This window comes from Vicugna pacos, chromosome 35 (genome assembly GCF_048564905.1).
Source record: "Vicugna pacos chromosome 35, VicPac4, whole genome shotgun sequence".
In the NCBI taxonomy this organism is placed as follows: Eukaryota; Metazoa; Chordata; class Mammalia; order Artiodactyla; family Camelidae; genus Vicugna; species Vicugna pacos.
The window spans coordinates 23,120,630-23,145,470 of record NC_133021.1 but is presented as its reverse complement, the minus strand read 5'-3'; the positions used below and the strand labels follow the sequence as shown (position 1 = coordinate 23,145,470).

The window sequence follows — 24,841 nt, the reverse complement described above, 5'->3', positions numbered from 1 at the left end:
CCCCCTGGGCTCCGGCGGCCAGAGCGCCCTCCCTCTCCGCGAGGACCTGCCCCAGCGCCGGCGGCTCCCGTGCCCGCTCGGCGCTCGCTCAGTCCGCGCCCCCGCCGCCCGGCTCCCCTGCATCTCGCTTTGCAACCTGGCCCGGCCGCGCCCCGCGCCCTGAGAGCCGCGAGCCCCGGGCGGCCCCCGGAGCTGGGGGCGGGGAGCAGAGGAGGGGACCCGCCGCCGGGGGCTGGCTGCTGGCTCCCGGCCGACTTTTCGCCAATGGTCCAAAGCGACATGTCCAAGTCGCCTCCCACAGCGGCGGCGGCGGTGGCGCAGGAGATCCAGATGGAAGTGCTGGAGAACGCGGCTCCCGCGGGGGCGCTCGGAGCGGCCGCACAGGTAGCGAGAGCGCCGCGCCTTCCTCTTTCTTTGTGAGCCGCCCGGGCAGGCGCCGACCTCCATCTCTCCCGGCGCCTCCTCTCCTAGGATCCCTCGCCCAGCCGCTCGCTCCGGCCTGGGTCTCCGCCGCCGCCTCCTCCTTCCCCCGCGCTTTGCCACCCACTTCTCTCCAGGCGCCGGCGCCCGTGCCCCTCTTCGCTTTTCCCGGCTCTTCTCTGGCTTCCATTTTTCTCTGCTTCCCCAAAGCTAGTGGGAAGGGGCGGGGGAGACCTCCCGGTCTTCGGAGGCTGCCCCCCCAGCCGCCGCGGCCAGCCCTCCTCGCCCCTTCCCGGGAGAGGCACATGGAGAGACATGAACCAGGCGAGCGGACTGGACCTGCTCAAGATTGTGAGTCCGGGGGGCGGGAGGGGCTCCGCTTCCCGCAGCTCTGCTCGGTCGCCGACCCTTCTGGACGAGCTCTGAGCCGGGGTGGGAACGGGGAGGCGTGCGATGGGGTCGGGGGTGGGCCTGGGGCTTGGAGGGGGCGCTCTGCCCCTGCCTCCCAGGAGCGGCCGTGGCCACCCTCTGCACCTGGGCGTTACACCGCTCTGACAGCTCAGCTGTCCTCCTGGCACTGGCCAGGGTTTGCCCGGACCCCTCGCCCCCTGAAGAAGACAACGAGTTGGAAACGCGAAAGTTTTTATTTTTTTCCCTTGTCCCTGAAATGTTAGCCATTTCAGGGAGCTCCCGGACCGCCTCCGACTCCGATGAGTATTAGCGGTTTCTGGGGAAATTCCGGTCTGCTGCTCTAGTGAAATAGGAGATGTCAGTTGTAGACACTGGGCAATGATAAGGTGACTTTTACGTAAGGCTTTGGCAGGTACAGTTTGGATTACAGACACCTCCAGGTCTCAGTGGTAAAGAGTCTCTCAACTTTTATCCTAGCAGCGCAATGACTTAAGACTTCTAACTGTGCTCTGCGTGGCGAGCCATGGTGAAGTGGTTAGGGTTACATTCAAGTTATCACTTTGGAGAAATGTCTCTTCTTTGCTTAGCGATATTGGTTTGTTGATTTCAAACGTATATTTGCCAGATTATGTCATTTTATATGTATGTAAAATATACAGTTTATATGTTTTATATTTGTATATGCTCAGTAGAGAGCATGTTGGTCTTATTTATTGTAGCAATGGGGGCCGGAGTGGAACATAGTAATAAATTGTTTTGCTGCTTTGTTGTTTTGATAGGTGGTGGAAAATGACTGCTTTAGATATCTTGGTACTGTTAATGGTGGTGGTTCCAGTGGTATATTCGTGGAGCTTTATTGGACTTTCGTTTTCCACTGGGAAGTAAATGTGCTAACTTTAAACATATAATTCACTTTGATTTGAAATGGAGGAAAAATGTCGCAACCAGTCACTTGTGTAATCAGAAAGCCATTTCTTTCATAGGGGAATTCATTTCTTTCCTAGAGGTAAGACAGCTAGATTTTAGTCAGCCTTGGGCTGTTTGATGGAACAAGCAGAGTGGGGACATGTAACCAACCACCTACATTTCCATCTAGTCTCTGCCAGAGGACCTGAATCCTTACCAACACCTGTCACATTTGTTCTAGACTCCTGATTTTATCTGCATACTCACCAAGTAAGATGAGAGAGAGAAATACACTCAGGGACCACGGTTATCCTAGGATGAAGGTCTTGAATATTGATAGGACTTTTAGATGCTCTTTTCTCTTTGATCTTCAGGGATTTGTGTGTGTGTGTGTGTGTGTGTGTTTATTCTTATGATAAAAATAGAGTTCCTGAATTCCTAAGATCAAAGTTAGGGCAGACAGAAAGCATGACTGCATTCAGATAAGAGGTACGAATTTACTTAGTGATTTATGCAGTTCAGTGTAAGTCAACAAATACTTGTGATGCATCTACCACGTGGAAATGATTCAGACATGAGGAGAACATTTCTGCCTTTAAAGAACTTACACTCCAGTGGCTACAGGTGTGATGAATGGAAGACAATTGTGTGGCGTGGGACTCTGAGGAAAGTGCTGAACCTTTTATGGTGTCAAAGGAATAAAGGTCACAAATTTCTATTTGGAGTAATCTGTAAGGACTTCATGAGGAGGCATTTGAGAAGGTATTTGAAGGATGGGTCAGACTTCAACAGAGATTTTCAGAGAGATGGTGGGAGGCTATACAGGAAGCAAAGTCATAGCAATTACAAGTCTGAAGTGATACATTTTTAATCCTGAGTTCAAAAAGAACGTGGAAAGGTAGAGATTGGGCAGAATCAGGCAGAAGTCTGACAAGGCAACTTGAGGCCACATCTTGGAGGCTTTGGAACCTGCAATTTATTGAACACCAGAGAACCTTGGAAGGGGTTCAAGGAAGAAGCCGCATGACCACTCATTGAGAAGATTCACCTGGGAATGTTTGGTAGGGTAGTCTGGAGTTGCGGGGGTCCCCAGGTGGAGCTGCCAGGAGGGTGACTGATATAACAATTTGGGCAAGAGGTAATAAGGTCTAAACTGAAAAAAGAGATAAAAGAAATGACAGGACTGTGGATGGACACATTCCAGAGACCCAGTCCCCAGGAATCGCAAGTAATTGTATAGATCTAGGAGAGAGAGGGAGAGGGAGAAATGGGTATTATAAGTAGATAAGAGGTATAAATATTCAGCTGCATCAGCATCCAACTCCTTGCTTTCTCTGCCTTCCAAAAATGAAAGCAATTTTCCTTGAACTGTGTTCATATCATATTCATTATTTGAGGGAAACATTGCCTTGTTTGTTTCATATCTAATAAATCATGGCATCACAGAACTGTGAAAATTTGGCAAAGCATCTCTTCCATGTCTCTGGGCAGGACAGGCCAGCAATACTACCGCCTGAGAAAAAAGGCTGTCTCTGGAGCATCTCTCTGTTTGGTGATCCCAAGTAACAGTAATTCTACTTAGTTAGGAATTTTCATTTGCAAATAGTACCTCTAAGCTATCATTGGTTTGAAGAACCCTGTCTGTTTCACCTCTGATTATATTGCAAGTTCTGTATGAGTGAAGCAGAAGACGTACAACCACAGACTGCCCATTTTTCTTTTTTCTGTCAATAATCCTGCCTAGGGATGGGGCACCCTCATCCACTCCAACCCCTTCCCTCCAGCAGTGTCCTGAAGAAAACAGATCTATCTCTTACGTGAGAAGCAGGTGCAGTCTAACTGCAAATTCTTGAAAGTTCAGATTTAAGCAGATCACATCACTTAAACTTTTTTTTTTTTTTGCAGGGGGAGGTAGTTAGGTTTGTTTATTTTTGATGGAGGTACCGGGGATTGAACCCAGGACCTCATGCATGCTAAGCAGGTGCTCTGCCACTGAGCTATACCCTCCCCGATAGATGTCATTACTTTTTAGGTAACCTGTTAAACAGTTTCAATGCAAAGTTGGATGCAGTCCACCCCCAAAGTCAAGGTGCTCATTGAGCACTCTCCCTCCAAAGCTCCAAATCTGTGCTGTCCACTCTGGGAGCCACTAGGCACGTGTGGCTTCTGAGCACTTGAAACTTGGCCATTCTGAACTGAGATGTGCTGTATGTGTAAAATACACGCTAAATTTCAGAGACTTCATATGAAATAAAGAATATTCAAAAAAGAATATACATATATGTAAAACCGAATCATTATGCTGGACACCAGAATCTAACACAACACTGTAAATCAAGTATCCTTCACTAAAAAATAGTAAAATAAAGTACATAGAAAACTAAACTAAACATCATCAATATTTTTATATTGATTGCATGTCACAGTGATAATATTTTCGTTAGGTTAAGTAAAATACAGTATTACCATGAATTTTACTTGTTGCCTTTCACCTTTTTAATATAGCTACTAGAAAATTCCAATTACTTATGTGACTTGTATTATATTTCTGCTGGACAGCATTAGGCCGAAGTACCGCGCTGGTGATTCTCCGGGGAGTTGACTAGATCTCAGTGGAGCCCTGGTGGATGCAGAATTGGTGAAAGGAACTGGGAATAGGATGACAACAGAGGAGGAAGTGGATGAGAAACATGAGCAGTATCTCAGCACAGAAGGCCTCAAAGAGGTTGTAACCAGCGCCTCCAGTCACACCTGGAGGTGAAGGATCACTAACTAGAGGGCGTGTTTGTTTTGCTCCTAGCAACAGAGCCTGGCTGGTTCCACACCGGCTGAGTTTGCTAGCTGCTTTTCAAGCACATTGTAGTAATCTGGCCTGGTAATGGCAACATCCAAAGTCTTAGCGAGGAGCTTTATCTAAAGAGAGAAATTCAGGAGTTTGAATTTGCAAATGTTAGCCACTATGTATAAAAATAGATTATAAAAAACCAAGTATCTTTTGTACAGCACAGGGAACTATAGTCAATATCTAGTAATAACCTTTAATGAAATAGAATATGGAAACAAATAAATGTATGTATATGCATGACTGGGACATTGTGCTGTACACCAGAAATTGACACATTGTAACAGACTATATACTTCAGTGAAAAAAAATTTGAAGTAAATAAATAAAAAGAGGGGCAGCCCTTCTCCCCAGGTCAATACCATTTTCCAGAAACTTTCTTGGGTCTGAGGTCCAAGTCAGTCTTTTGCAGTCTCCAAACACAATGGTCCCGGGTACTGGGTTTTATGTTTTGCTGCAACCTTCGCTGCTGACCCCCATTAATTTCCTCTTTAGTGGTATTTTGTTCTGGTGTTGCACGGCAGAAATTTTAAAACATGTCAATCGGGATTTCTGAGTGTTTTGAAATGTGAAATATAAAATCTGACTGTTGGAGTGGTTTGAGGTTTCATTGGTCTTATAGTTTAATGTTTCTTTTGCTTTTTGTCTTGCCTTTTATGTCAAGAGTGAGAGTTTACCTGGTTCTCTACTTAATTTCATTGAAATATACACTATGCAGCCTGAGTCCTTTTAAGAAAAGCTGCGCAAAGTATGTTAACCCTGTAGTGGGGTGGTGGCCCTCTTTGATTTTGTGACTGTGGGTCATGGCTCTGTCTTGCTAATACTATAGGGCACACGCTGACTTTCACAATTACAAATTGGGAATTCAAATTAAATATGATGCCACGTAAGTCAGTGGGTCTGTCTTAGATTTCTTTCCAAACCTGGATGGAGGTAAATTGTGAAGAGGGCAAGCTGGGGCCCTGGCCATTGCCCGCCCTCCTTGTCTCTGCACATCCCCACTGGCCACGTATCTGCTTCCTGGTCTCATCCCTTCTCCCTTCTCTACCTACCAGACCCCCACCAAGAGCTTTATTAAGCTGCTTCTTGACTCCTTTCTGCTTTTGTGTGAACTGATCCATAGAGAGGACTTGCTGTATTCCCCTTTTTCTAGGGAGGAACCTCAATGTTGTCTCTCCTCGTAAAAGGTCTGACAAGGTCAGTCACATGATGCTACAGGTTAATAAGGACATTTAATATCTGATTCCTCTCTGGTTAGTTTTGGCTTTCTTTGCTTCAGACCCTAAGATGAGGAAAGTCTGCAGTTTGAAGGGATACATATCAGTGAATGCTGATCGAGAGGGATGGAAACTAATTTCAAGCATCAGCATTATGCTCATGGAGAACAATCTGTAGGGAGGAGAACTGCCTCCTTATTCATCAACCACAGAAGCAACATCATTTTTAAAGCTGCCCCCAGGGGCCGCCAAGCCAACTTTGTGCCCAAGGCTGGGCTGAAGTCTCCAATCAACTGGCAACTTCTGTAATTAACTATGACCATCTACTGCAGTCAGACAGAAATGAGATGTCAATTACTTGTGCAAACGTGCTGATTTTAAGAATACACTCCAATTTTTAGAAGTTATTTAGTATCAAGGGAGACATTCACAGGAAGCTGATATTAACATCGAGATGAATGTTGGATATCTTTTTAATAAGTCATTTCGACATTTGTGACAATTTCTTAATTTTTTTCTAGTTTCTGAAGTCTTACTTAGCTTGGTTGATGTTTTAAAAGAATTAAAGGAATTTAAATGTATGGTTTTCCTTTTTCCTATTTGTTGTGGTGACATCATTTGTTTTTATTAAGCTGCATGTAAATAATAGGCAATGAGTTGAAATTAGTGACTGTTCAGACCGTGCTCTATAAGGACGTAGGGGTCTGCATGAATCACGGAGAGCGTTATGGGTTACACCTAGCACTCTGGACAAACCCTCTGTCTTCTCTTTACTTCCTGAAACCCTGGCTCTGATTATTAATTGTTCCGTATATCAGATGTTTATATATTTAGTGTTGCTAAAAAAAATTTAGAAATCCCATTGGTTATAAAAGTAGCTGCATTTGAAGTAGCAAAGAAAACTACACTTCTTTTCCAAATTTAGGCAACTAAATATTTGAATGCTTAATCTTTTCTCTCTTTTACCATTTGAGTGAAGATTGGCCTTTATTTTTTTTTTAATTCCTCCATATGAAACACTCTACTCCTTATTTTCAAGAACTTTGAATAACTAATAAATAAGTAATTTTAGCAAGCTGGACTTAATTTCAAATATGCATTGAACTGAAGGAAACATCATTTGCTCATGGTAGTATAAACTTTCACTAACATTTTTCAAAGTACATTAAAGTGGACTACTAGCTTTAGAAAGGTCCTTTAGTTTTTTTCTTGATCCTGGATATTGTTAGAAAAAAATAACTAGCCATTGAGTCATCACCCTACAGTTAATTTTTTTTTAAAGGAGATTGTAAAAGAGAAATCACTGTTGAAATTAGTAAAATAGAACAGAGGTGTAATTCAGCATATCTGTTTATTTTGGATTTTAATAAATATGATATATAATGAATAAGAATTTGCTATAGGACTATTAAGCATAAACACTTTGAATAAATCATCCCTCATACATTTAAGTGATTGAAGAACAATATATTTTTCTCAAAACTATCACCAGTTTGCATGCATTTCAATATGCCATAGTTTTTTGAGTGCATAAACTGTGACTTAGTACAGTTGAGACTTGGATTAATCCAACATATACACATGGCATTGGTAGCTAAGCACACCTGAAATAATGTTTATGAACAGTTTTCCTGGGGCCTGGAACAATTAGTGTGACTTTTTAAACGTGTCTAATTTCTTGCAGAGAACTGCAGTCCCCCTGGGACCAGATGTCTCATATATTGTGAGATTCTTACAGTGCCTGCTGGGTAGTGTGAACAGCCATGAAAAAGTTCCTCCTCCAAAACAGCTGAATAGTAAAAGCATAATCATCATTAAAAAATCCAGAATAAATGATCATGCTAGAATTTCAAAAAAGCGCTTTCCACCCATGGCAAAATGGTACTGGAAAGACATGGGATCATGGGTTGAGAGGATAGTTTGTCTTTGTTCTCAAAGATAATTTATGCTTGGAATGAAAAGAAATAGTGTATTTATGGGGGGGACAGTATAGCTCAAGTGGTAGAGCGCATGCTTAGCATGCATGAGGTCCTGGGTTCAATCCCCAGTCCCTCCTCCAAGAGTAAATAAATAAATAAACAAACCTAATTACCTCCCGCCCCAACAACAACAAAGTAGAAGTAATTTTTTTTTAATTTAAGAAAAGGAATAGTGTATTTGCCATAAATATGCCCCCGCCTTCCTTCAAAGAAACAGGTTAGGCCTTAAAAATGCTTTCAAGGTGATAAGTATTTTTTTTCCTTTTGGAATAATGTAATTTTTTTCTTTTTAACTTTAAGGAAACTTTCAGACTTTCACGTTCCTACGCCCTGGAAGACACTTCTGTCCAAACCTTTACATAATAATTGGAAAAGGAAGAACGCTGTTGAAAGAATGTTATTTTTCAACAGTTTACGGAATAATGTTTACATAAGTAAGAAAGATATGCTGTTAGTGAGGAGAACCTGGTATTATGAAAGTCCAGCCTAGATTGTCTTTCCTTTTATGAAGTTGAGAGTTAATTAAATGCCATGGAAACACATTTGTATTATATAAATCCCTTAGATACTTGGTAGAGAACAAACATATTTAAGACAAAATTTTGCTTTAAAATTATACCACCCCTCTCAGTGATTGCAGATGCATCTAAGTTACTCATAACACAAATGCTTGTAATAGATTTCAGCTTGCCTAAGTGCTGCACATATTGTGGCTTATAAGATATTTCCATTTTAATGAAAACCAGATGAATGTATAAAATACAAAGTAGCATTTTCAAAACCCTGAACATGGTGATTTTCAAAAAAGCAAATTGTGTACATTCAGATCATCTAATGAAGTCTCTGTGAGCCTAATCCTTTGAAATACCCTACACATTTTAGCCCAATTTTTTCTCCACCCTTCTCACTCTAATGTGGATATCGCTTTTTAAAATATCATTATGAGTTCTTACCATGTGCTAGATCTTATACTAAATGCTATAAATACACTGTTTAATACCTACAACAATTCTGGGAGATAAATCTTAATATCCCCATTTTAAGGATGAGAAGACTGATGCTTGGAGAGGTTAAGAAATTTGCTCCAGGTCTGCTATAAGCCTATCTATATTTAACTGTAAACCTCAGGGTTGAGCTATTTTCCCCTTATATTTTAGTGTTTAATTTTCTCAATAACTTTATAAGTGCCTAGACTTAAAGATAGATTAATGCATAATTTATTCTTAGTGCTCTGAATGTAAGCTGTAGATTCAGCTGTAGAAAAAGCAAGTTCATTTGTAGACATCTGTGCTTGGCCCAATCCTATTACTGAAACAAATTGTCTTACTTTTAACATCCTGTTCTTAAATGCTTACTTCTTTTTCTCCTTCTTCTTTTTCCATAAAATTAATTTTTCTTGCCTTCTCAGCAAAATAAGCAAGCACTTAAAGAGCAAGCTTTTCACATCCTATTCAAACATGACAACAATGGGCCAGAAAATTTTTAAAGTATTTCAATTTCATCTCATTCACTACCATTTCTGTAGCTGTTTCACCATCTCTCAAAGCAATCTCTGGATTCATACCATAATATGAAGGACTGACACCAGGCTCATTCAGGCCCCACCTCGATCTACGTCTATATGAATAGAAGAGTAATCAGAATTCATACAGCAAAATGTTGCTCAGCCACCATATGCAAGTAGCACCCTAAACTGGGAATGTGGAATTATATATTATATTACCTGTGGAATTACAAATTAAGACATGAAAAGAAGCCAGAAATGGGTATTCAGCACCACTGGAAAACAGTATTTTATGATGCTCGATCCACTGCATTCATGTTCTTGGAGGGACTTTGACAAATTACTTTCCTCTCACCCTACTTCTGCCCCAGTTGCTCCTACACATAGGTACTTAATTTTTAATGCTTTATCATTAATAATCTTTTGCCTCTTGACCACAGATAATGCCAACAGATAGCATAAATTATTTTCATTCACCAGTTATTAAATGCTTTTTCTAGAAATCTCTCTTCCATATAAACTCCCTGATTGGAAATAAATATTTGTGATTCCACCAATAACTTTTTAATAATGCTTGTATCATGGGCAATTCATTCTTTGTCTTGATCTTGAACATTTTCTAGAACTAGGTTTAGATTCCTGTGAGAGGGTCTAATAATCATCTTATTTGTCTTGTCTTCTTTTTTTTTGTAGTCGTATGGAAAAGGAGCGAGGAGGAAAAACAGATTTAAAGGATCTGATGGGAGCACTTCTTCTGACACTACCTCAAATAGTTTCGTTCGTCAGGTAAGAGCTTTTAAATTCATGGTTTGGAGAAGTATATTAAAGTGAATTTAGTTTTGTCTTTTTTAGAGGTGGTTTTACAGTGGCATCCTTGTGATCCATATAGTATTATTGCACTTATTTTTAGTTGAAGTGAAAATTGCACCGTTTGATGTCATAATGAATATATTACAATTTTAAGTGAGACTGTATGAGTAATAATTACCCTGTTTCCTGGCAAGTTGGGGAAAGACAAATACAGAATTCATTACAAAGGCTTTCTTCATAACAGAATGCATGAACTCTGGCAGAAATGATTACAGGTTTGGGAGTTTTGGGACGGGGGTAGGGAGCCAGGCGATGGGCATCTGTATCGCCAGCTGTGAAGTCGACATACTGGTGTTCCTCCAGTTTGAGTTTTCTTCTGCCCACTTTGGGCTGGGCTTCTGAAAGAGAAGATTGTCCCTGGTCCTGAGCCGGCTGAGGCTACTCCGGTTAAACAGTGCACGTGGTGTCTTGGAGACAGAAGCTGCCTTTGGAGAAACAGCCTTCATTTCCGTTAAGGGGTGGAATGTCCCTGCCCAGGAATTTGGAGCTGCCCCCTAAGCAGTGTCAGGATCGCCAGCATAGAAACACTCTTACACACAGCAAGAGAAAGGACTTTAATTCCCAGAGGAAGAGGATAGGCAGCCAGACCTCTAAGGATGACAGGGCACAGGTGGAAACTAATGTCTCATCCCGTCTGCTGTAGGTGGGCAAGTGTCTTCATCTAATGCATCTCAGTGGGGAGGAAACTGGTGGGGAGTGTGCTCAGGAGAGCCTGTTTTCCTGCCTGAAGGACCACCACCTTCTGATCAGCTTCTGTCAGTGGCAGCTCACTCCCCAAAACAATGGTTGTCAACTGGAAGAGCAGGTCCATTTCTATTGAAAAGGATGCCATTTTCCCCACTGCTTTTGGGGTCCTTTCTCCACGTCTCTCTTCCACCGCTGGTTAGCGGCAGTTCAGCTTAACCTTGTTCACCTGTTGCATCCATGGGGATTTTGTTCTTGGCTGGTGGCTGCTTCCTTCCACTTTGCTGACACAGACAAAGGATGGTCCATCTCCAGCCTTCAGTCCCTTCCTTGCGGCATCAAGAGCGCCAGTGACATGTCTGAGTTACTTACAGGCAACTGGAGAAACTTCAGTTCTGGTCTCAGCCAGTTGGGAATTGTTCTGTTTTCAGGAAGTTAGAAACAGGCAGTTGAGAAGGAGCGGAGGTTTTTTTTGTTTTGTTTTGTTTTGTTTTGTTTTTTTTGTTTTTTTTTTTGGCTAAGAAATATTTTGAAAGAGAAGGGAAGATGAAGCCAAGTGCATCGCTGCTGTGGAGCCATGTTCTGACTGTGTCAGAGGAGCTGGGATGGGACTGAGGGGTGCTCCGTGTGTGTGTTGGCCTGATGTTGTCGTGGGCAAAACTCAGATGTCACCAGTCCTGAGTCTGAGCGAAGAGCCTTAAGAGAGAGTGACTTAGCTCAGGGGAATCTCTTACAGGAAAGTCACCCAAGGCCTTTTCCCATTTTAAGCATCCTTGTTTATTGTACCTCTGGGACCAGGAGACAGAGACCGGGAAGCCAGGATCCACAACTCAGAGTTATCATCGCAGGGCTGAGCCCTGGGGGACCTGAAGCAGAAACAAATAAGCTCGGGACGTCTGGTAGCTGCAGTAAAGCCACATGAAATGACACAGCTTGTCAGAATCGCATGGAAAGAAAAATTGCAGTGTTTCGAGTGAGCAAGATATTGTGAATAGAAATAAATAGTATAGAGCCCACTGTTGCTCACTTTGGCTCCGTGAAAATGTCTCTGAAAGGCAATCACCTGGCCCCATTTTCCAGGTGCCTCTGACTGTGAATTCCCCATTCGTGGAGTTTTGGTAACTTACTTTGTAAGGTTAGGCGGGGTTGCTAGACTACATGTAAACTAAGTGGGATTTTTTTTTCCTCGTGGTAAGTTCCTTCTGACATTGCATTCTTGGTGATGTATGAGGTTATGTGCTTGAAACACAGTTATAAAGAAAGCTATGAGATTACTTACTGGAAATGTTGATCTATATTGCCAAAACATATGTGAGCATGTAAGAAGACAAAAAAGAGCAGTCTCTCCTCAAAGTCTGTCTTCTTGAAAGAAACCCCCAACTCCTTGACTCTCGGGATGAGGTGTTCACCATGGATTTGGGGTTATGATTACACAGACATCACAAACCCACAAGTGCCAGCTTGCTTCTATCACAGAAGGAAATCCAGTGTCTTTGGCAAGAATGCTGAGTTAAACACTCTATTTTTCCTTTCGTAATTTTATCTCGAGTCTGTTAGAACCACTTTCATATTTTGGTATCATTTGAAAATAAGCAAAAGCCACCGTGGCATAGCTCAATATTTGACAGATTGTGGTTTCATCGGAGGATTTGCAGAAATGCATACGGGATAGTAACAATAAGTATATGTTAGATTAAATAGTTTGAAAGCATTCCTTTTGAATGTTTGCTTTTTTATCATAAGTAGATATTTTGTTAAACAAGTGATGTGTATCAGTATATATTACTCGTCTGTGATTGGGGCATATATATAATTGATATGGAAAAGGTGTTTGGTCAATATAACTGGACTCTATTAAAAATATCTTATAATTAGATTTTATTCCTGCCCTTGAATTAAAAATAATTTCCATATAATTTTGAAAACCCTTCAACTTATACTTTCACAAACTGTATATTATTTTTGAAGACTTTTTAAACTGGGAAACACTTGGTACTTTCAGGTAGTCTTAAAAATGATGAGATTTAAATATTTTAGAGGTTGAAAGTGTGAAATTTTTACATAAAGAAAAAGGGATAGAAATTTTTATTTATTTTTATTTATTTATTTTTATAACTTTTTTATTGATTTATAATCATTTTACAATGTTGTGTCAAATTCCAATGTAGAGCACAATTTTTCAGTTATACATGAACATACATATATTCATTGTCACATTTTTTTCCTCTGTGAGCTGCCATAAGATCTTGTGTATATTTCCCTGTTCTATACAGTATAATCTTGTTTATCTATTCTACAATTTTGGAATCCTGTCTATTCCTTCCCACCCTCCACCCCCTTGGCAACCACAAGTTTGTATTCTATGTCTATGAGTCTGTTTCTGTTTTGTATTTATGCTTTGTTTGTTTGTTATTTAGATTCCGTATATGAGCGTTCTCATATGGTATTTTTCTTTCTCTTTCTGGCTTACTTCACTTAGAATGACATTCTCCAGGAGCATCCATGTTGCTGCAAATGGCATTATATTGTCAGTTTTTATGACTGAGTAGTATTCTATTGTGTAAATATACCACATCTTCTCTATCCAGTCATCCGTTGATGGACATTTAGGCTGTCTCCATGTCTTGGCTATTGTAAATACTGCTGCTATGAACTTACAAGCTTTTGCACAGCAGAGGAAACCATAAGTAAAACAAAAAGACAACCCACAGAATGAGAGAAAATCTTTGCAAATGAAACTGACAAAGGCTTGATCTCCAGAATACATAAGGAACTCATACGACTTAATAAGAAACAGCCAAACAACCCAGTCCAAAAATGGGCAAAAGACCTAAGCAAGCAATTCTCCAAGGAAGACATACAAATGATCAATAGGCACATGAAAAAATGCTCCATATCACTAATTATCAGAGAAATGCTAATCAAAACTACAATGAGGTATCACCTCACACCAGTCAGAATGGCCATCATTCAAAAATCCACAATAAACTTTTATTTTTTTTAATAACCAAGAGAGTGTCATAGAGTTTGGATTGAATTGTGAACCCTCCCCCAGATTCATGTGTTGAATCCCTAACCCTCAATGTAAATGTATTTGGAGATGAGATCTATAAAGAGGTAGTTAAGGTTAAATGAGGTCACAAGAGTGGGGCCCTAATCTGATAGGACCAGTGTCCCTATAAACGAAAGACACCAACAATGTGTATGCACAGAAAAAAGGCCACTGAGAGGACAGAGGGAGACAACAGATGTCTGCAAGCCGAGGAGAGAGGTCTCACCAGGCAGCAGCCCTACCAGCACCATGGCCTTGGACTGCAGCCTCCTGACTCTGAGAAAATAAATTTCCATTGTTCTGTTACGGCAGCCCTCATAGACTAATACAGATACAGAGATATGTCTACCACTGGCCTTGAAAGTAGGCCTGTTCTTCTTTTAACTTTTAGAGTAAACATTCTTACTGATAACGTGTCAAATATGCTGAAAAACGTGCAGATCATCAGTACTCAGTCTGATGAGATTTCGCAAAGTAAACACACCTGCATAACCACCACCAGGTCAAGATATATCACCAGCACCAGAGATGTTCCCTTTGACCCTTGCCCATTGCTATTCCCTCTTTCCTCACTAAAGGTGATCAGCCACTGTCCTTACCACTGATACCATAAATTTACTTGGCCTTTTTGGGGGGGTAGTGGGTGGTAGATAAATGGAATCGTTTTGTGTCTGAATTCTTTCACTCAGCCTTGCCATTGTCGAATTCACCTGTGCTGTATGTTTCAGTAACTGGTAAATTTTCTTTGCTGGACGGCCTTCCACTATGTGAATACACCACAGCTGACTGAGCCACTCTGCTGTTGCTAGGCATTGAGTTGTTTCCGGTTGGGGTTACTGACAGTATCACGGCAACATGTGTCCTTGTGTCCACTTTGGTGGACACGTGAATGCATTCTTGTTAAATAAACAGAGTAGAATGCTGGGTCATAGGTTCAAGGTAAGTAAATACTGCGAAACACTTTTTCAAAGTGGTGAACCAGCCTGTACTCCCTTAGGAAGTGGAGAATGGTGTTAGTTGCTTTATATCCTTGTCAACACTTGGTATTGTCTATGGTTTTTCATTTCAGTCCTTCTTATGACCACATAGTGGTAGCTCTTTGTAGTACTAATATTAATTTATCTGATAACTAAGTCACAGTTTACCTGTGGCTGGATCTATGGAGCATTGTGTAATATATATTTGAGATATATATATATATTTTTTATATACACACACACACACATATATAAATATATAAAATATATAATATATATAAATTTAGAATCAGAAAGATCTTATGATAGAAGAGCATTTTATTACTCTCTGTGGTAAAGAGCCCATTAGTCTTTGTAATTAAGCCAATGGATATTTGATGAAAATTATAATGATTGGTTGGAATATGTTGAAACATATTGGAATACATTAGAGAGGAAGCATGAAGGCTGCAAGTGAAAGGTAAAAGACATGGTTTTCTTTCTTTCCAAACTTTCAGTTGTGTATTTCTAGCCATCATTTGTTTGTGGGGCTCTGCCTAATTCTTTCAGAAGATTCATTAGTCTTAAGGAAAACTTGCTTTTAGATCTGTTTCTGTTTTAGGTCCTAAAGCAGGATAACAGCTGCTGTAAAAGAACTTCTGTATTCTAGATGAAGTTTCCATTTTGTTAGTTGACCGGTTCCCAGTAAGCTAACCAATGAACCCATCTTCTGGTCCTTCACTCCATCAACCTATTTGAAGTCAGCAATATTTCAGAGATGGGAATTAGAGGATGATTTCCCTCGTGATCTAGGTTAATTTCCCCCAGGACATGGTTTCTTTGCTGGAGCTTGGGGGAGGGGCTGAGTCCCGATGAGTGAGTGTCGCATCGTGGCCACTGTCCACCAGGGTTGTTGATGCATGTGGCAGATATTAGAGGAGCTGCCCACAGCCATGGGAACAAGGTTGCTGTTGATTCAACTCTATATAAGCTTGTTGCAAAGTCACAGCCTGGCTCACCTTGTATGTCAAATATTTCAAAGACAGAACTTGTTCCCCCTTGCAGTTTCTGAAAACATTAGTTGGAAGGAAAGTTAATTATGGTTTATCTGTTTGCTTTGTAAGTCTCATTCCTTTATGTTGTGGTTAAAATGTTTCCTCTGTGCAACACAGGTTTACTATATTCTGAACTTTCCACAGCTCTCTTTTATGTAAATGATGACATTAGGAGATTTATTTCAAATGTTTTTCTTCGAGAAGCAGGGTAGTGATAAGGGCCTGGACTCAGAAGCCAGTCTGGGTCTGAATTCTGCCTCTGCCACTTATTAGGTGGCTTTTGGACAAGTGGCTGAATCTTTCTGCATCTTCACCTCCGCACCATCATCTGGGAAGTCATGGCTGCCTCAAAAGTTGGTTGTAAGGATTTGCTTGAGTTAAAACTTGTAAATGGCTTCAAACTGTATCTGCTATCCAATAAATGCTATTTAAGAGTTTATTATTACTTATAAAATATTATTGCCTATTCGGAAAATTAGTTAAAACCCGAATAATAATAATGTTTATTGACTGTTTACTGTGTATCCTGTCTGTATCTCCATTTTACAGACAGGGAAATTGAGGCACAGAGAGATCAAGTAACTTGTCCACAGTCACATGACAAGGAATGGAGTCAGAATTTGAATCCAGGGGGCTGATTCCAGATCCTTGCTTTTGTTGGTTATGCTGCACTTGGATATAAATGAAAATCAATCTCAAGTATATAATTCTTTCAGCTTAGGAAGATTTGTAGAAAGATCCCCCTACCCGTGTTGAACGCATGCAAAGTTATTTTAACTTTCTTCCTTACAGGAAGGTGAGGATGTCTTTAGCATTGTACATTTTCCCTAGAATCATGATTTAAGGAAAAAGAAAAAACAACAAGCATCATTCCTTTACTTCTTTCATCAGAAGTTGCCCAGATCCCTAGTTGGTGTCACCATTTTGGTGTACACCATCACTTTTACTGCTCATGAGAAATAGAGAACTTTTAATTGGGGGGGGGGGGTTGATGATTTCCTTCCTCCCAAGAAATTCAAAGAAACACACTCGTTGGAATTGTGAAAGTCCTTTGTGTTCTGTTCATTCGTTCTTTCTTTCTTTCTCTCCCCCCTCCCTCTCTCCCTCTCTCTTTCTTTCTCTTCCTTCCTTCCTTCAATAAACTTGGATGTGAACTCAAGTCTGAGTCACCTGCAGCACCATGCTGGTTGGTTCCGAGGTTTGACTGAGGCTGATACAGAAATCATCCTTATTGTGAATCTGGGGAAAGCTAGGCACAAAAACAGCACCTAGTTTTAACATCAAGCCCCCTTTTGAAATGGTTTTCCAGTTGATTAGGGCTTATGCTTTGTAAATAGGTGCTTTAATTTTAATTTATTAAGGGGCGGAAAGTGTTAAACATGGCTTATACACACCATCATTAGAATTAATGAAGATTCTTGTTCAAATTGTTCATGTACTAAAAAGTATTTAATACATAAAGCTGTGGTTATCTGGGGATTTATTATTAAGATAGTTGAGATATCCAGGCTGCCTTTGATTGTGGTATAAACTCTTTGTACCCTTTGGCTATGTGCTGTGAACAGACCCAGGAATAAGAGAACTTCATTTATCATCATGATAAACCTGGAAAGGCTATAGTTCTTAAAATCCTTTGCATTTAGTGCCTTGCAGAAATTTACAGTTGATTAAGATAATTAAGTTTTCATGTAATTTTAGCTCTTTTCTCCCAACTTCATCAAAAGAAAGGGGGAAAAAAATCTGTGAGGTCTGTTGTCAAAGATGGAGAGGAAGGGAGGAGAGGAGAGAACTGGCCGTTTATATTACAGCCAGGACCTCAGCAAGTAAATTAATTTACTGGAAGAAAAATAGGAGGCCAGGAGTAGCGAGGCCCGCCTGGCATTGAAAGATAGAACATTTGTACTGTTCTTTTGGGGGATTGTGCAAGAGCTGCTAACTGTATAAATTCTTTGGTACTGCCAAGGTCAGGGGGGAAACTATGTACATGTGCAAATAAGTACTGGTCATCACAGTTAAAGCAGCTCGTGGGGGGCAGAGAGGGCAGTATTAGTAACTGCTTATTCAGCCCCGCAACTTTCCCCTTTTCCTCTCCTCCCCTCTTCTCTCTTTCTTATTTTTTTTTTTTAAATTCCATCCTTTTCTTAAAGACGTGTTCTCCCTGGCTGTGCTTATGTACCTGGCAGTATTCCTAAGACGAACACCAAATGCTTAAGGGGATGCCTGCCAGTTGGCTTTATTTTGATGATACCACAGCGTGGCAATGTCCATCTAGGGTACCTGTTAGCTGAACTCTACTATATGTGCCATGTATGGCCGGGACTCACCACCCCTTTCCACTGATAATTTTGATAGCTCACCCCGTGGTACCAACTGGAGTCCTTTGTGCAGAAAGTTGAGCCTAAATAACTCATTTTGGACTTTGTAAGCACCATTTTTTTTTGGTGGGTGGGGGAAGGGGGCTTGGGGAGGGGGTTGTTGATGGGGAAGAACTTTGCAACTGACCTGGGATTTTGCTCACCAACATATATTGTGTTGTAAGGAAACAATCCTGTGGCGTCTAAGGGCTTCCAGGATACAAATCAGGATGACAAAATGGAATGAACCAAACATTTGACAGAAGGTTGTATGACACGTTCAGAACATGGTATTCTAAACAAATTCCATCGCCTTCCAGAACCCTGTTCTTGGGGCTGCTTTTTTGGACCTTTTCTTCGTTCAGATTGGCTTTAAATACAGATGATTAATCACGGAGGCACACAGTCTATTTTTTTTTTAGTTTTGTTTTGCAAAAGGCAGATTAAACTGCGATAATGATTACAGACTCCAGGCCTGCGTAGATATGTTTAAGGTTGGATAAATCTTTCAGCCTTTAAATGCTGGCTTGTTGCCGTGTTATGCTGTATTCGTCACAAACACAACTATAAATAATAAAGCAGGAGATTTATTGCCACTATGATTCCCTGTAAATGTCTTTCTTATTCGGCACTCATTTAGATTTTGTGAATGGCAGAATGTGTTCTGAGTCCTCTTGAGAACTCTTCTTAAATATATCAGTATAAAAATACTGAGCTCTTCAATGAAGTCCATTGTGCTTTTTAGGGTATATACCTATATATTACTGAGAATGTTTCATTTTTTTCTTTCAGTAGACATAAATACTTTAGAAAGCATTTTTTTAAAGTTAGATTTTGTACTTCAACATATACTTAGCTTTAACCTGTCTTTTTTTGAACATAATTTTTGTGGGAGAACATGAGCATGGTTTTATACAAAATCTTTCTCATTTTCAGATTGTTTTTCATGTACTTGGAACACCTATCCTATAAACGAGATTCGATTAAGGTCCCTCGTTATTAAGATGATCTTGTGGATTTAACGCATTTTTTTTTTATGTTTGCATATCTTTTTTCCCCTGAGATAAAAATATCACTTTACAACCCAGCATCATTTCTGCAGGTGTTTTTGGTTTCTTGGACTCTCAAATATGTTTCAAATTGTAATATACTTTCCACTGATGTCCCCATTTTCTTCCATTTTTATTCAAATCTTCTGCTTGGCCAATCCACAGAAGGTCCTAGAAGTCACAGACTGAATTAGCTGCCCTAAATTAATTGAAACCTGACAAGTGATCTAATATAGACTTATTAGTCTGGCTAAGAAAATGGAGCTCAGTGAGTTTACAACAAGTGTATGTTTCAGTTGAACCCTAAACTTTTATGAGTAATGCTGAAATGAAGACCAGTTGCTTCACTCCAGGTTAATTATTCACGTGTCTCAGGTCTTCATAGACATCGTACCCAAGATAGTAGTCTGGTCCAACCAAGGCATAGTTCGCTCTGTCTTTCATAGATGTAAATATTTATCATCTTCTTTTTGCTCTTTATTGCTTCTGGAAATCATCTTGCCTGATGATTATCAGATGCTAAAGTAATTCTTTTGGAGATTTTGGCTGATGTCTCAAAAATATTTGCGATGGTTCAGTTCAACAAGGAAGTATTCCAGTTGTATCTCATCATTATTTCACATTCGTGACCAAGCGTGTGTATTTATTGCAGAGCCCTGAGATAGAGAAAAGGAACTGATCCCTCCATCCCCCTAGATCTTATCATGATATTTCCTTTCACCCCCTGCTTAGTTTAGAGTTTGAGGGTAAAGGAGGGGAACAAAACCCAGGAAGATTGTCACAGGAGGAGTGGGGAGCCTTGGTAGAGTCTTTCATTGACTCATAATTGGGAGAAAATGGAGTTAAAGTTCTTCAAGAAGTCTCTGTCCCCTTCCACACTACCTCACCATCTGTGTCATCCCTAGAAGACAGTCATCAAGTTTTAGAGACATACCTTGGCTTAGGACTTTACATCCCCCTCCATATTTCCTTACGTCCTTGGCACAGGTAGAAAAGGTCCGGGTAGAAAAGGTTCCATTCCTTCTTGGACTTGACTCCTGATGGCTGGAGAGCCCAGGAGACAGCTTGACTGTTTGGACTTCTGACACGGACGCTTTGCCTAGACCGTGCTCTCCTCTCCTCTGCCCCCTGTCTGAGTGTCTGGGCATTGTGACCTCATCAGTTCTTCTTTCCTGGAAAGTGCTATGTTCTCTGAGCCAAGGGGTCTTCTTTTTCATGTAGGCGTAACCTTGAACTTTACTCCCACTCACATGTCTTACTTACTCCCATAGAAAGATTTGTTGATTTCTCTTTGGCTCAGGTGCTGTATCTGAAAATTGGAAAATGGCCAAAGACTTACAAAAACAAAAACAAAAACAAAACAAAACAACCCTCCTAACCAAAACAAGCAAGCAGTCTTTTCGTTTGAAAGAAGAGTAACACAGATGGCGTATTCATTTGCTAGAGCTGTGGTAACAAAGGATCGCAAACTGGGTGGCTTAAAAAACCAGAAATTTATTGTCTCACAGTTCTTGAGGCTGAAAGTCTGGAATCAAGGTGTTGGCAGTGAAGACAGGATCTGTTCCAGGCCTCTTTCCTTGGCTTGTGGGTGTCTATCTTCATGTTCACATGGTGTTCTCTGTCTTGTGTGTCTGATGGACTAGGGCCCATCCCAGCGACCTATCTAATTTTAATTTAATTACCTCTATAAAGACCCTATCTCCAGGTAAAGTCATATTCTGAGATACTGAGGGTTAAGACGTCAACATATGAAATTGGCAGGGACATAACCCAACCCATAGCAGATGGCAGCTCTGTTACAATGAGCTTCGCATATAATTTGTTTCCTTATAACTTGAGTGCTTAACGTGTTGATGGATTTATGACCCCAAAAGGCAGTATATATTAGAAAGACAGAAAAATATCTTTTACTAGAGTATTAAAGGAGTAAAAAGGTGCATTTCCCTCATATGTGTCAATATGATTTATACAGAAATGAAACAACCATGTATTTTTTGTAATCAACCTTATAAACTAATATTTCATTTATGAACGCCCTTTATATTTTATTACATGAACGTCTATTTAGATTATTCAGTCTCTTCAGAGTATAGAATCGCTTCCTAAGACCTTGATAACTTATACCTAGTGACATGTCAGAGATTTATAAAATGTTGAAAAGGCATGGGGCTTTTAAATATGAAACTCATCAGTATAACTCAGAATCTGACTCACACGTTAGCATATGGGTAAAATACATACTGAATTGTTGCGCATCTACAGTAGAAACTTCCTTTGAATTTGGCTTCATGACAGCCATGAATACACACATATACAAACATGTATGTAGATGTGTGTATGTATTCTGTGACTTTGAAGTTTTCCTTTTACCCCTTCCCCTCTGATATTTAAAAACACTGCTATATGTTAAATGCAATTATATGCGTAAATCAAATGTGTCAAGATCTGAGCTACAATTTTCAAATAATTTTTATACTTGGCATTTCTCACAGTGAATTATTGTCCATTGAGTTCTGGCGGTTGTTACCTCAAGTTTATAGACATTTAATAGCAAGAAGAGTGAAGAATTAACACCCTCACTTAATCTTTCTTTCTGACAATTACAAGGAGAGCTGGAGAAAGGAGGAAAGCCACGTGGTGGGTCAGAATGCCCCACTATGGATTAGTTACTTGTGAAAAAAAAACCCAACAAAGAACATAGGTCTTCTCTTGTTGATTTATCTGATGATGTTGACTGGTTTGCCAAGGTGAGAATCACACAAAAGAACATTATTTACTCTTCTCAAGGTCTTATGTCAAGTAATGTTCCTTTACTAAGCAGCATGTGTTTAAGGAGTCCAGATGAGGTATCTCCATTAAAGGTTTCACAGTTAAGTGTGTTGTTAGGCTCAAAGGCTGGACGTGTGCATTTTGGGAACAGTTCACAAGGTTTCAAATGCTCACTGGTGATTAAACACTGTTACCTGAAAGGGATCATGTGATCAGAATGGATCATAAGGAAAAAACATAGGTAGAAAGTGGCTGCTAGGGAAGTAGTAAAGCAAAGCCTGACTTACTGACATCTGAACGACCATTTCTGAGCTGGAAGTATGTGTTTTAGTAGGTGAACAAAAGAAAGTTCTGTGTGAGCCCTGAGGATGTGACGTTTTATTCTGAATAGTAATGGGAGAGAGCGTTTGAGCATTTATCCCCCAAAGAGTTTTTAATTGAAAAGTCCAATTTTTACAAACTAATGGGTGTAAGGTAGGCTCGAGGATGTATTGTACAACACAGTGAATGGAGCCAGTAGTTTGTCATACCTGTTAAATGGGAAGTAACCTTTAAAAATCATATAAACTAAAAAAGTTTTTTAATAAAATAAATTTTAATTTTAACAATTTAAATTCAAATTTTAAACTAAATTAATAATCATTTAAAATCTAAACTCCTAAGTGTACAGTGTCCTTCTGGGATGGTAAGCACCCACATGTGTAGAACCCAGGCGTGTGGAGAGATGGATGGGGGAATACAGTGGAGGCGGAGGAGGGGGTGTCCCAGATCCCAGAGGCTTCTGTGCCACTGTGGGTTATGCTGCAGCATCACTGGGTGGGGAAGGGTTTGGAAGAATGCACTGATGGGCTGGCTAATTGGAAAATCGATCAACGTCAAAGAGAATATTTGAATAAAAATGATGGTCATTGCTGACATTTACTGAATGCTGGTAATGTGCCAGCCACTCTGCTGAGCACTTCATTCCATCATTAGCACAGCTCACCGAGGTGGGAGCCATTCATATCCCCATTTAACAGATGATGAGTTGAGGCCTGGATAGATGAATAATTTACACCAATTAATAGACCTTCAAAGTGCATAGTATTTATTATGTCAAATTAGTGTCCTTCTGGGAATGTTTAGGTGTTTGTTGGGCAATGGGAAACTGGAGACGACAGTGGTGATGCTGATCTGGGAGAACATGGCATGGTGGTCCTGGGTCCTTAGAACAAAGCCAGCAACTGTGACTGGGGGTGTGAGGCACAGGGTCCAGCCACCCAAGCCAGGACTCTGCCAAGAGCTGGACAAAGTGTTGGGTCCCAAAGGCTGCGGTGGTCTCAGGGTCAGCGCCGTCAGAGACTCAGGAGGGTCACCTGTTTGGTGCTGAGCAGATATGAAGGTAGACAGATGTTCACAGTTAGGAAATCTGAGTGGAGATTATACAGATGTTAATTGTACCTGTCTTTTCATTTTTCTACAGGTTTGGGAAATTTCAAAATAGCTCCCAGCAAGGAGAGGCAGTAGGTTGGGTGGGAGGGCGCCTGTCCCACAGGGCACGCAGGGAAAGTCATTTCACACTCAGAGGTTCCTGAGCCCTGTCCTGCCTGCCTGCCCCTGCAGAAATGCTTCTGGGCTGCACAGAGCAGAGTTGGGAAGCAGAGGCTGAGTTTTCTACTGGCGACATTTTTAGAGTTTTGCCTTTTTAAAAAAATCCTTTAAGACTTCAATAAAACCTTGTACAAACACAATATAAATAGATTTTCTCACCGTTGTTAAGTTGAAGAAGGTTAGAGGGTTTATAGCCCCAAACAGCTGCTTATCTTAATGTCATATTGTGGCTTTTTCAGTGATTTTGGGCAAACCCCTTTAAACTAGGGCTGAGAATAACAGCCATTTCCCCTCAAGCAGAAGTAGTCATTAGTGGTTGTATAAGTCGAAAATCAACCATTCTTTCTCTGCCTTGGGCCATTTGTTTGTCGGAGAGCAGTTGTTTGAGCAAATTAGGTGATTCAGTTACCACGAGACACTGCCCTTTGCCCCATTGCCCCATCTAATTACCCTCTTTTGGAAGAAGAATTGCTTAGTGTTTGTCAGGCCAGTCTGCTTGCTAATGGTCTTTTGGGAGCTGTTAACAATATTCCCATAAAACAGGTTAAAATAGTTTCACTAGCATTTTCCACAGTTGTTCTCGGTTTCAGTTAATAGTCGAAGCGTCAATTAAAAAAAAAATAGTGGAAGCGTCAACATCCTGAAATGTGACATAGAATATGAACATAATAAACTGTGTTTTACTGATTTAAAAAAAAAATTTGCAGGTAGCCTGATTTTCCAACTCATTTGTTTCAGGACCACACATCAGTGTTTCATCTTTTTTATTCAAAGCAAAAAAAGTAACTCTGGATTCAGGATTTGAAGGTATCTACGATTTCTTATGAAATGATTTCTCTGACCATTTTTGTTGTTGTTGTTTATAAAAACTACATTGCAGGCAGGCCAGGCAGGCCCATACTTCTTGACTCTCCTAGATTTTATTTGCACTAAGTTCTCTTTCCTGGACCTCATTTACTCAAATCTGCTTATTCATTCATGTATTCATTTATTCACCAACATGTGGCATGTCTGCCAGGCGCTGGGCCAGATAGAGAACAAAATCACAAGGTTCTTTGCAGGAATAAGATAAATACTAATAAGCCCTAGGGATGTAATGTACAGCACGGTGACTGTAGTTAACAATCCTATAGCGTGTATTTGAAAGTTGCCAAGAGAGTAGGTCTTAAATGTTCTCATCAGG

General features: G+C 40.5%; 1 protein-coding gene and 1 long non-coding RNA gene across 7 annotated transcripts in view; one reads left to right on the top strand and one right to left on the bottom strand.

Annotated features, from left to right (window-relative positions):
- The first annotated feature begins 251 nt into the window (after positions 1-251).
- Positions 252-24,841, top strand: part of CACNB2 (calcium voltage-gated channel auxiliary subunit beta 2) — a 346,868-nt gene continuing 322,278 nt past the window's right edge. For 3 of the 6 annotated variants that reach the window (XM_072955192.1, XM_072955193.1, XM_072955194.1), the window contains exons 1-2: positions 252-384; positions 9,973-10,065. In XM_072955192.1, coding sequence (XP_072811293.1) covers positions 265-384; positions 9,973-10,065 — 213 coding nt within the window. In that variant the 5' untranslated portion in view covers positions 252-264. Of the gene's footprint in view, positions 385-417; positions 772-9,972; positions 10,066-24,841 lie in introns of those variants that run through there. The other 3 variants (XM_006208877.4, XM_006208879.4, XM_015243262.3) reach the window with 1 other exon arrangement.
- LOC140691532 (uncharacterized) lies at positions 19,416-20,408 on the bottom strand. The gene is made up of 2 exons (XR_012067242.1): positions 20,234-20,408; positions 19,416-19,955 (listed from the first exon to the last, which is right to left on the bottom strand). It is a non-coding gene; the product is annotated as an uncharacterized lncRNA (long non-coding RNA).